Below are 12,943 nucleotides of genomic sequence, written 5' to 3'. Positions count from 1 at the left end.
GCTCCGCCATCTCTCCCTTTGTCTACTGCGTCTTACTCGACAGAGCTCCTCTCACATAGGCCATGACATGTAGAAACATGCCTGAAATCACTGAAACATGGAAAGTCCACTTGAGCTGATGAGCTTAGAGGCATTTGCTCCCCTTTTTAAACCGCAAAGCAAACATCCTGCCTCTTAGCAGAATTAACAACCGATACCAGAAAACTACAGGTATAAGATGAAAGAGCCAATGCATTTAATTTGGCATTGATTTTCGTGGAGACAAACGTTAACCCATGATTCTTTCACACAGCCAGACGGGCTCTGGACCACTGCCCCACAGCACAATTGCAGAGTCCCAAGCTGATCACAATATTCTCACACAAACACCCAGTGCAGCCAGCTAGCGTGACTCAGCTAACTGTTGTGTAGTGTGTGTTTTTAAGTGGGGGGGCCGGGAGCCAGGCGTGAGGGAGGGGTTGGGTGTTTACTGTAAAAATGCATTAGCGAGCTGCACCTCAATACTGAGCCATATGCACTATGAGGCCTCGCTGTGATGCTAAAAAGGCTAGCTTACACTGATGGAGCACTGTGGTATAAATAGCAGCGCTGCATCAGATGACTTTCTATAGCTATGGGCTTTGCTATCCTGCAGCAGCCACCACACTCACGAACAGTCAAATAAAGAGATGCATTAGCTTGGTCTGCACATAAAGGGGCTTAATGTTAATTCAAAGAAACACTTTCACTTGCGGTGTTGGAGTAATTGTATCATGTTGCCTTTTTGTCAAGCGGATATGATCATCTCAAAGCCACATAACGCTTAGTCTTTACCTTTGTTTCCTTATACCAGTTACTTGTCACGACTCTCTCCCCCTTGACTGAAACCCTCCCGCTGCCAACTCCCTTCCCACTTCTTCTGTCTCTCTGTGAGGCATTTAGCATCAGGAGCTGTAGAGGTGTCACATCGCATCAGCCAGTTGGGCCCTGCAGTGGACTCAACCATGACAACACGTCCTGGTAGAAAGGACAGCAGTTGCGCGCAAATTGCTCCGGTCTGCAAAGAGGTAGCGTCATCTCAAGTACTGCACTGGCATATTCCCAAGGAAGTATTAAAAATGTCATTCAAATAAAATAAAACGATTGCAGTTGTCATAATGATACCTTCTGGATTGCCCAGTCTGAGAAAGGGGAGAGAGGGAGGGAGTTGGCGGGCGGGTGGGCGGTTGGGTGGGATGGGGGGGTGGATTCGAGCAATGTCACCAATGCAAACAGAGCTGAAGCCGGGATTCAGCTCAGGTTTTCCTTTGTGAGCAAACAAGTCAAACAAAGCAAGCCACAAAAGGTCATGTGGTCTACTCTGTAGCATGTCATATGACTGACAGAGTGTCAGCACCACAGTGAATATTAGCATGCGGTCCGGCTTCATGTGAGCGCAATAAATTCTCTTAACCGAATGCCTTGGAATAAAACGATTGATCCTCTCCAGTAATGCGTTATTGAACCGCTGCGTTCCTGCTCTTGAAGCAGCTCCAGTGTAGTTTTGTCAATACAGACTGGCTGCAGGCTAAATATCATGTGACGGAGGCCACACATGAATAGAAATAGGGGTGGTGGTATACTGTAGCAACACAGAACCTATACAAAGCTTAAACACACACACACATATATGTATATACAACTAAGCCCTGCCATATTGAGAGTACTGTATGTTACAGTGTCAGAGCAAGTACTTATAAGTTACCAAAAAACATGAAGCAGCTTCTGTGGGGAAATGATAGTTACTTCATGTACAGATTGAAATGGGAAATCACCCAGCATCAGTAAAGTGGAAATTATATTTCAACCACTGACAAAATTGTGGTGGGTTATTGCTCGTTTTCACAAGCAAATGAGGAACTTTTATTCTGGACTGTAATTGCCAGCTGAAGCAAAGAACTGTGAGGATCTTGTGTTTACTGCTGATGCAAATGGGTCATCATTGGTTTTCTGACCAACCTGTAAAATCCAGGTGCTTTACGCTGAAACCTGCAGTGTGTACATAGGGCAGACTGAACCAGGGTACTAGACCCATATGTAGTTTTACATAAATCCCAGAGCTGTTGCTCACCGAGGGTATGGTGCTGCGTTCTTTCTCATTTGAATGAAATCAAAACATGCAAGAATATGACTCGTGGCCACTTAATTTACTCCCCAGTCACTGTATTGTAGTTTTGTAGGTTGCTGGCCCTCTGCTCTGTACGGTAGAACAGCAAATGCAAAATATGTAAAACATGGACGAGAGTGGTTGAGCTGAAGGAGGTGGAGGGCGGCTTAAAGTGAGAGGACATATAAGGGGAAATCTCTGCAGCCTCACTCACAATTATATGACTCTCGCCCGCCAACTATATGACTCTCACTCACAATTATATGACTCTTGGAATGTAGGCCTACTAAATTATAGCTGTTTAAAAAAAAAAAAAAAAAAAGACAAGAAAAACAGAAACTGACCATCTGCTCTTGCATCTAATAATTCACACTTTCTGCGTTGATATAGCATCATTCACCCCATCATGGGGAAGAATCTTCCACCATTATTTGTGTCATGAGAGGACTTTTTGCACAGGAATGTAGTGTAAGAACTGTGTCAATGTTGTATCGCTCACAATGTGCAAATGAAGTTGTACATTTCAACTCTGAATTGCACTGAGTATGAGCATTGAGTATTTTCCACTTATTGGCTCAACCAGTTAATAATTTCTACAAGCTTTATAATCTTGATTAATGTTTGTGTGGTAGATACACAGAATTATTGACTATACATTTGAGTTCTGACCAGTAGGCTCGGACCAACGGATTTATTGGACAATAAACTGTATTCTAACAGGAGAACAATGGACGTAGATGTCAGATTAATTTGATAATATGCCATACTGTACGATGTAACTCCACCCCTTTGCCTCCTCCTGTGCCACCGTCTCTCTTTTGTTCTGAGATCAGACTAAACGTCCTTCTATTTTGGGTCTGCATTAAAGCCTTTCAAGGTACACACTGTGGAGTAAATTAGAATGACAAGGACACTGAGGGCCCCTTCCTTCATCATCTCATACTTTCTCCCTCCGCTTCCTCTCTACATCCTGCACTTTCCAAACCTCCCTCTCCATTGGTCAATTACTGTGGCCAACGAGGCTTTTAAAGCTCATCGTTAGGACCAGAATGTTCATCAACTGCAACGGCAATTATCAGGATGCCACGAAATAGCCCCTTCCCTCCTCTTCTTTGGAATGGGAACAACATTTCTTCAGAGCTAATCATTCAAACCTTTGCTGTCCAGAGAGAAGGTCATGTTGGCAGAGAGGAGTTATCTCCACAAGCGCTACAGCCTCCACACTCAATTCCTGCAGTGACGGCTGAAACTGTGCCGAAGACAAGTTAGCACACCACCCCCGACCCCTTCTGTCGTTATCAGATTATTGATTCACAGTAACGAGGATTAAAATCTCAGGAAGAGACACGTCCCGGCGCACCGAAATGAAAACGAAAGAGTTCAATTTAAGGGTAAGCAGGTCGGCAGTTTCTCGGTAATGAGAATTTATCCCAACAAAGGCATTCGGTTTAATGAATGTTAGGAGGTCATTGAAACACAATTATTCTTCTTATCGCTGAATGCTACCCTCAGCTAGGGACGAAATTAAAGTACAATAGCTTTTTTATTAGGCATGTGAGGTTGTTAATGGGAGTAGTAATAGTGGGAGGATACTACGGATTAAGAGAAGGGAATATGGACAAAATTACTACTGCAACAATTATCACTATATATATTACGGTTTGTGACCTAGGGTAGATATACTGTTCTTCTTATATGTAGAGCTGCTTCAGTGATTGTGTGGAAACTTTGTAATGACTTTTCTTTTATTTGTTTGTGGTAATTTAAGCTTTCCCTGTCTGAAAATGGACAATCCGCTACCTTGGTCTCAAGGGGTTATCACTCAAACGGGTCCATGAGGAGGAGGTGGTGACACTAGGAAAGAGTGTACCTTCTTGCACTGAAATGGCCTGCTTAACAACAACTTGACAACTGGCCTCCAAATTCAGTAGATCTCAGACTTATCAAGTATCTGTGGGGTTGCACTGGAACAAGTATGATCCACAGAGGCCCCTCAACCCACAGGACCCAAAGACTAACAACACTAACAACATCCTGTTACGAGACACCACAGGACACCCTCAGAAGGACCATGTCCATTCTCTGATGTGTCACAACTGTTTTGGAGGCACAAGGGAGACCTACACAATATCACACAGTTGGTCATAATGTAATGCCTGATCAGTGTATATAGGAATAATAATGTAAGATAAGCGCTGACACATTTCTGGCTGAATTCAATCTAAGTTTCAATCGAGAAACTGCCATGATATGTAAAACTGATATGATTGTGATCTTATGGTCTTTCTTAATGAACGCCCAAACAGGAAATGTTTTAAATTAAATTAAAGTGCAACAAGAGCTTATCTTACTTCCAAAAACACAGAGCCAAGAGCTAAAACAAACCAGTTAGACAGACAGGTGACGAAGACGTCATTCCAGCAAGTAGACTGGCTACAGTCATTCATACCTCCCCGCCGCTGCCACATCTTATCCGAACATCTAGTGTAAACATTACAAGCAGGGATCTACTGCTGACCTGATATAAAACAACTAGCTTTCAAATGCTTCCTAAAGAGCTTCAGGCAAAACGTTGCTGCCTCTTGAAAGGCCTGATTTATCAGCAGCACCAAAGACCTTCCGGATGTTATAGTATTAGGCAAAACAATCAATGCTCGCGCTCATTAAATCAAGACCACAAATTAGTTGTTTTTATACCTCTCTAGCTCAGCGCATCAAGTGACCTGCTTCAGTGAACAGTAACTGTTCAGCAGCTGACTGGGAAAAGTACATCTCTCAAGATTTTGGTTCATTTTTTTGCTGAAGAAGAATAAAATGTGCACGGGTTTGTAACAAATGCTGCTGTGAATGCCCATCTTACTAGCTTAGCTCACTAGTAAGTAACGTCTATGGCGGTTACTTTTAATGGCAAGTATTTAGCTGCATTACTTTGACATTTGTCACAGATTAATGTGGTGATAGCACCCCTGCCCTGCTCTTTACTAGATTTGGAAAGTTTTCTTTTGGGTTTCTTACATGATACATCTTAGTAGTACATATTTTGATCATCTCGTAACACACAAATGTATCAATTAGCTCATCTCTTATAACATACTGACTTTTTAAGTGAGACCTGTTTGTGTTAGTCATTGTGTGAGATATTTCATGAATGTGTGCATATTCAAAGACCTAACAGTAAGGATTCATCAGGGCAGAAGGTTACCGGATTACTTACTGAGGACGTAGAGTGAGAGCGTGATCCCTGCAAGGCAGAAGCCCTCAAAGAAACGCAAGGTGCTGAACATGGGGACGTTGACGGAGAAAGCCACGCTGAGTCCAAACACCAGCATGAACAGCACCGATATGATCAGCACTGGGTGGCGACCAAACCTGCGGAGTAAGGTGAAATAAAACAAACAAGCGAGAAAAGTTACACTTTTACTTCTACTGCAGCTGTCAATAAAGGCTGGTGCAGGCGTCTTACCAGTCAGCGAGTATCCCAAACACCAGGTACCCAAAGATGGAGCCCACCAACAGGGAAAACTTTGCAATATGGACTTTACTGGCCGAGTCACACACCAAACTCCACTGTAAAGATAAATGACGTCAGGTTAAAACATTATGATGTTAAATAACCAGTAAGGCTTCCAAAAAATATGTGGTTTCAGAGGAATTTATTATAGATTATAAGCCTGACGTACTGGTGTTTTCCTTCAGTAGTAAATGGAAGCATATTAATGCAAAGTACATTTTTACCTACTTACACCAATAAATTCACCAGTAAGGTCAAGTCAAGAAAAGCAAACATTTTCTTTCGAATACTCTACATGTTGTGGTGTCAAGGTGACACCACGACCCACAGCAGAGTGATTCCTCGAGTGCAAACTCCCTGCTTTCCCAGGCATCAAGCACGCCCTTCCCCCCCCCCCCCTCCCTCCTCTACACTGTAACAAGTTGAGACAAAAGGGCCTCACACACGCAACAACTGTAGAGCGGTGTAGCAGCAGATATAAAGACCGGAGGAGCACCTTGATGTTCTCATGAATGCGAACAGCTGGTAGGAATCAACTTTGTTGACGTGAATGGTTAATGATCCTAGCAGAATATACGACCGTGAGAACTCGAGGAGATGAACTCAAGAGTAGGAAGAGGAAGATATTATAGAGTTTTTGGGAACGCACGCTTCCCCGGCTCTTTCAGCCGCCGGAAGGCACAGATAAGGGGCGTGGCGGCGTAAGTGAGTGCATGGTGTACGTTGAGGCAAACCATCTCGCTATAAACTGATACATAAGCATGTTGTAAGACCGGTGAAGCAACTCCAACTGAGGGGCTTTCACCTCTACCACAGTGACCTGTTCAGAATGGAACGTCCCAGGATTACCCATTGCCACTCAGCCATCACATGATCCAAGCATACCACTCATTCACGGTTTCAGTATCGATGTCAGCAGTGGAGGGGAAAAGAAAAAAAAAAAAAAAACAGAGGCCAGACAACAAGTTCCTGTTGCGCAACCATAGAACAGAACGACCAATGTTTAAAAAAAAAAAAACAAATAAAAAAAAAGCTCTCCCCTGAGACTGTGACAAATCAACAGATACAGTGAAGTGAAGTGAAGTGAAGTGAAACTCTCAGTCCGATTACACAGCGGCTGGTTCTGCTTGGTAGGGAGCAGTGACTGTGCAGAACTGATATCTGAGCGGCCGGAAAAACACCTGCATCAGCATTTCCAGGTCACATGGCAAAGACAAAGTGGCGACGTCTCGCAAGTGTTAAGAGCTCAAGTGTGGTCTTGCCAAACACCGCTGATGTGCTTTATTTAAAAGCATCTCTTAATATGCATGCATTATAAACCAACGTCCCTCTCTGGGCCAACATTCTGACAGAATGGGCATCCACACCGGTGAAGAAATGCAGAATGGCGTTAATCCATAGCAGGGGATATCCCTACAAAATACAGATTCAGCAAATCCACGCAGCTTGTCTGCTGCGCCCCTATTATTTCTGCCACTTCCTCCTCTTTGCTGTTGTCTTGTTCATCAGAGAGGAATGAATGGAGTTCCCTGTGTGGAGCTGGTTTAGACACGTATGAATCCATTAGCTGCCAGAAAACGCAGAACAATGAAGCAAAACTGTCGAATTCCCGCAGGAGTCGGCTGACCTCTCACAAGAGGCTGAGCACCAATGATCGATCCACACTAGCGAGGCTCGGCTGAAGACGCTCTCCACCACAGCTGCACATTTCTGCACTCGTTGAACTATAACAGTGGTGGGTGGGGGGCTTCAAAGGACAGGGGGAGCAGGCAAGCAGGGAGGGGTAAAACAAAAATGTGCAATTTAGCAGCAGGACGTGCAACGATATGAAGAGAAACAAAGGAATAAAGCAGAGCAAAGAAGGGCGGATAGGATAACAGGTTAAAGATGGAGAAGGATGGAAGATGCTTAAAAGCAGTTGTGAGGAAAGGCACGGAACACACATGGAGAGACTGCTGCATAGTTACTGCCTAGCAACAGACCATCACTCAGGTTATCTGAGTCTGTCTGCATCCAAGTGCAAGTTTTAACACGGCTGCCTCTTAGGAGGGTTTAAAAAAAGATCTACAATACACAGTTTTGTGGTAAAAGAATAAGTCAGGAAAATTAAAGGACACACTGGATAAGTCGCCTGGGGGCAACTTATCTATGATCCACAATGTACTGTACTAAACATCACATGAGACAACGTGTTGGACAAGTCGCCTTGCTGCAGTTATACTTTCCACTAATCGACAGTGACAGATGGTGAAAACACATACCTCTGTATGTTAATCTATTATTCATGGCCTCCTGTTGAAGACAGATAACTGAAACAAATAACACAACAAACAGTTTTCATGCATCCTGATGAGCCGCGAACACTCGTACGACCTGAATTCCAACTCATAATCAGAAAAACAAACGTAAACCACGGCCTGGGGTCAGACACAGATACCCACAGTGTTCGCCCCTCCCTGTTACAAAACATCACTTATCAGAAACAAGCCTGTGACCCACACTCTTGTCACACACCGACACACACACACAGCCTCAGCAGAGTTGTATCTCCTGGTCACACAAGCGCCTTTCCTCCCAGCTGACGCTGTGAGAGGCTGTCATTGTGTGCTGACTGGGTATCTGCGCTGGGGTCATCGCCTTTCGACAGCTGAGACCATTTCAAAGTGTCCCACACTGATCCAGAGTCTGTGGAAGGAGCCAACCAGCTGGGTAAACAGTATGAAGGGACAGAGAGCAGAGAGGCCGGCATGGGTGTTCGACTGCAGTATCATCTTTCAGATGTGTGGGCGTGCAACCTCCAGCACAGTGATATTGGGCCTGGGTGTACCCACCAATGTACTTTTGCAACGTATGTTCCTTATCAGTTTTCAAAGAAAAGTTTTACTAACGTTCCAAGAAGAACAAGACGAAAATGGCACAGACGATTTAATCTGTCAACCACAACAGCCACTAACGGTTACTGTAATCTTCTCAGTTATACATCTCAATTATCATGTTAACTATAGGGTCCAAAAAATGTTAGAAAACAGATAAAGACCAAATACAGCATCCTTAATTGACTAAGTTGACAAATTGCAACATATATGGTTTACCAGTCCAACATAAGGCATTGTTGCTTAAAGATTTCTGTACCCTTAAAGTGCTAATCAAACTAGCTGCTAACAGTTTTTAGATTAATCAAATATTTAACACGACCTTCAGCGGAAGCAAAAATATAATAAACTCCTCTGAAATATTTAGTTTTAATATAGTTTTTGCAACTCTTGTATTCATTAAACATTTCATATTTTAGGGGTTTAGAGAAAATATTCCACGCTGGTATCTAACTTTCTGGCGTTTTGTTTTATAGTTGTGCACCAGTCCTAGTGCCATACCACAGAGGACTATGAAAAGACATCATCAGTCCCAAACTGCGTCTGATTAGCAAGGACCAAATTCCTAAGGCATCGGAGGAGAGGTTAATCTGTGCTTCGAAGATGTTCTCAGGCCACTATTTCAGGCAGCGTGTGCAACTGCCACCCATCCGAACAGGAGCTGAGCAGGGTAGATTGCAGAGAGACTCTGCCTCTGAGTAATGATACATTCTCATTTCAAAGGCTCAGTTCAATTAAGAGGGACCCTGAGGAGAGCTTTCACTCAATTAGAATGGGTCTCCACATTAACCACTTTGGATCCTTCACCACCACCTCTACCTCTGCCGCCTCTGCCAAAATGTCACCCTGTGAAGAAAGAGCACTGATCCTAAAAAACAAACAACAAAAAAAAAACCTCTATGTGACAGAGTGAAAACATCATGTGAGTATTTACATAGTGACCTCTTGCATAGTAGTATGGGGTAAGAATGCATCAGTGCATTTTGACAGAGACAATACCACATTTCGTCAGAGCTGGCACTCTGCTCTGCTTTTTAGGGGATCGTGTATCGCAGATCGCTGAGCCCAGTCATGTGCAGTTACGCCTGTGCAATCCAAACACAGGGAGAAATGCCAAGTCATCACTTCCCACTGTAGTGTCATATCCTAGTGTCTGCATCGTGCTGTGGGGGGGGAGAAAAGGGGCCTTGGAAGACCGACGGCCGGGTTGTCGGAAGGCACAAGGCCGACGACAAGCGCAAGACTCAATCCTGCTTGAATTCTGGCACCGTTTGCGGGTCCGATTCAATTTCACCTGACAGTGACCTTGTCAGAATGTGGACGCCATGGGTCAGGGGAAGACGAGCACCGGCACTTTTACACAACTGTTCGGACCTGTCACTGATCAGCACTGGTGGTGGTAGTGTCAACATGACATTCTAAGTATGTGTTCAGAGGCAACACGAATCTTAGCGTCTACGAGGTGAAATGCCAGCATGACAAGTGAGACGGTGGCGTTTCCATGCTTCAGCCTTCATAAGGGAAACTCATTCTCACCAACGAAGGCATGTTTGAAACGGGAGTAATTTGGGATCCACCCAATCAATTCGCCTCGCATATGATTTCATATCCAGCTGCAGTTAAGAGTATGAATTCCCTTGTCCATAAAACAGTTTATCGCCCCATCCTGGACCCTTTAGGCAACCCCACCCCTGAAATGAAATCAAGAATTACAACCGTGCCTCTGCTCGTGGCTAAATTAAATTGACACAGCTGTATTTTATGCACTTTTTTTTTAAAATGCGGACCTTATAAATTATTAGCAGATTAGACTGTTGGCAGCACAGTGGATGCAAGCTCCTCGTGCCACAGCCTCCTCCTGTAGCCCGGTGAACGCCTCAAAGCCTGACTTCAAACCAAACTCCCACTGGCGAGGCTTTTCATTATGACATGCCAAACTCTTAAGAGGTGCTGCGGGTCAAAATGTCAATCACTGCACCTCTGCAAGGGCTCGCGAGGGCAACCAGATCAATAGTTTGGACTTCTTCTGAGCAAAACTGATTATTTCTGACTCTCGAGCCCGAGTATTTTCCTGTATTATTCTAATTTAATTGCATGGTCCAATCAATATTAATATCAAGTTTACTCAGAGAACCAAAGTTTCATGTTTTCTTCCCGTACAAAAATAAAACTCGATCTCCTGGCAGAAGTGTGCTGCATCCACAATGGGAGAAGAGCTGATTGGCGTAATAAGATATAAAACCTTTCCTCCAGCTCACAGTCCACCTCCGATGATTGCAGGTATCTTTTAAGACCTGCCTGTGCAGATGGGACTGTTACGAGATGTAAATGCATCACTACGGAGAGTCACGTGCCCACTATGAAAGCAGTAAGAACATCTCGTAGTTGTTTGTTTAGGGCAGAGATAGGGCGGGCGATGTTTGACCAGGGATGGGGTTGCATTATTCTAGAGGTTGCACTAATGACCTTTGCTCCAAGTCAAAGGGCCCATGTCTGTTAAGTCCACTAGGAAATTCCCCCAGGTCTGGCAGTTTAGCCCAATGTGCTAATCGTGCTGAGACACCTTTGCACCCCCCTGTTAGTGAGACACATCCATAGATTCCTACACCACTTTTAAGTCCAGCCTCGGCCAATCCTAGTTCATACAAAATAGAAATGACTGGTGCTGTAATGAAGACATAAGAAGACATAACCACCATATACCCAGACAGCATTTTAACGTGAGTGCGTTATTGCTTCATACATTTCAGTGATGGCTTTACTGTTAATAAGTGTCAGCACTTCCACCCCGTACTTAATGTAAATCTATCTTAACGTGATTAAAGAGGAGAGGGCTGCACCGATGCATGACATAATGGGAAGGATCCCCATCCTCAAGATGCACAGCTTACCTTAGTAACCACGTTCTGCACAAGTCCCGTGTGCAGCTCGAACGTCCACTCACTGCAGCTACACCGCAAGCTCTCATTCAAGGCGCTCGTGTTTTTTGAACTGTCTAAAAAGAAGGAATCGGCTGAAGTGTTACTAGTCATGTTCGCCAAAGGCTGGACACATGTGTTGTTCGGCTGGGCGAGGAGGACATAGTCGGAGTACTGGCTGAATCCAATGAACAACGCCGGAATCCATGTCAGCACGATCAGCTGTTTCTGGTACTTCCCAAATCCCCCGAGGAACGGCAGAACGCACCCGTCGATGCGTGTCAGCAGCCCCGGCGACGTGGTTTCGGGGGACACGAAGCCGTTCTCCGGTTGATATTCCCCGGTTTCGAGCTGCACCAAGGCCATCGCTGCTCCGCCGATAGATGCCTCCGATGTGTAGCGAAGCCGGGGTTGCAGTTCTACCCCCTGTCGACTCCACAATGCGTCAGTGCCCCCAGCTCCGGCGGTGAAAGCCGTGCGCAGTCAATCACTGGAATGGAAATAAGACGCACCTCCTCGTTATCAGGAAGCACTTCCCTCCGTCTGCCACTAAAAACTCCACTGCAGACAAAAAAAAAAACACACACACACGCTGACAAAAGGCGAATCTCAGAATACTAGTGGACAAAACGACGCGAACTGTTTTATCATCTCCACCGTCGTCGGGTTCATCGTGTCTGCGTCGGTGTGCCGTGGCAGCAGAGACCTAGCAGAGAAGTACTTCCTGACAGAGCCACAGGTAACACACCTGCCCATAAAGGCTGTGTGTACTGCTGGCTCTAACATGGCTACCTGTAACACACTGGTTACCACTTGGAAAAGAAGACTCTCATTCTCATGATCTGCTGTGACAAACTGTGACAAAAAAAGGCTAACAACAACAATAACAACAACCATAATAATGATAATAACCCCCCTCATACACACACCATTATTCACCGGCAGTTTTTCAGGCCCGCCGTTGATATATTTTGTCATTGAATGTAACCCATGGCAACCATGGATTCTGGCATAAAAAAAATAAAATAAAATAAAAAAATAAAATAAAAAATAACAACAAGTATTTCAGTCACTGAAACACAAGTTACACGTCAAACATATGACCGATCACAATGTCACTTCAAACATAAAACAATAAAAATAGGTAGAAAAAAAGATGAGAGGAGGAGCCGCTTCTGCTGACTCCGCCCATTTCTCCAGCTGCACTGCAGGGACAAACGGCAGCAACTGAAACTGACATATCATGCCTAAATAACAACTTCTTTTTAAACTTCCAGATCTGAGCCAAAGTAATAGCAAAGAAGAGGGCAACGTTTTAAAATGGCATGTATGGACAGTGAACTCATGTTTAGTTTTTGAGTATTTTTCCAAAGTTAATTTAGTGTTTTTAGTTTTTCTGTTTATTTGTATTGTGCAGGCTGGTGATGTTAAGACACAGGGGGAAAATGTATAATGTAAGATGTATGTATGTATATATGTATATATGTATGTATGTATGTATGTATGTGTGTGCACC

The 12,943-nt window shown here is 44.2% G+C and overlaps 1 protein-coding gene across 3 annotated transcripts in view; it reads right to left on the bottom strand.

Annotated features, from left to right (window-relative positions):
* The window catches only part of slc22a23 (solute carrier family 22 member 23), a 31,734-nt gene extending 18,999 nt beyond the window's left edge, over window positions 1-12,735 (bottom strand). Inside the window, exons 1-4 of one of the 3 annotated variants that reach the window (XM_047589087.1) lie at window positions 12,357-12,735; window positions 11,401-11,917; window positions 5,589-5,692; window positions 5,340-5,494 (exon numbers count right to left, since the gene is read on the bottom strand). In XM_047589087.1, coding sequence (XP_047445043.1) covers window positions 5,340-5,494; window positions 5,589-5,692; window positions 11,401-11,793 — 652 coding nt within the window. In that variant the 5' untranslated portion in view covers window positions 11,794-11,917; window positions 12,357-12,735. Of the gene's footprint in view, window positions 1-5,339; window positions 5,495-5,588; window positions 5,693-7,897; window positions 8,042-11,400 lie in introns of those variants that run through there. The other 2 variants (XM_047589086.1, XM_047589088.1) reach the window with 2 other exon arrangements.
* Between the last annotated feature and the right edge of the window lie 208 nt (window positions 12,736-12,943).

Source organism: Mugil cephalus, chromosome 7 (genome assembly GCF_022458985.1).
Source record: "Mugil cephalus isolate CIBA_MC_2020 chromosome 7, CIBA_Mcephalus_1.1, whole genome shotgun sequence".
In the NCBI taxonomy this organism is placed as follows: Eukaryota; Metazoa; Chordata; class Actinopteri; order Mugiliformes; family Mugilidae; genus Mugil; species Mugil cephalus.
Note: the sequence above shows the minus strand (reverse complement) of the source record. Positions and strands in the feature narration are given on the sequence as shown.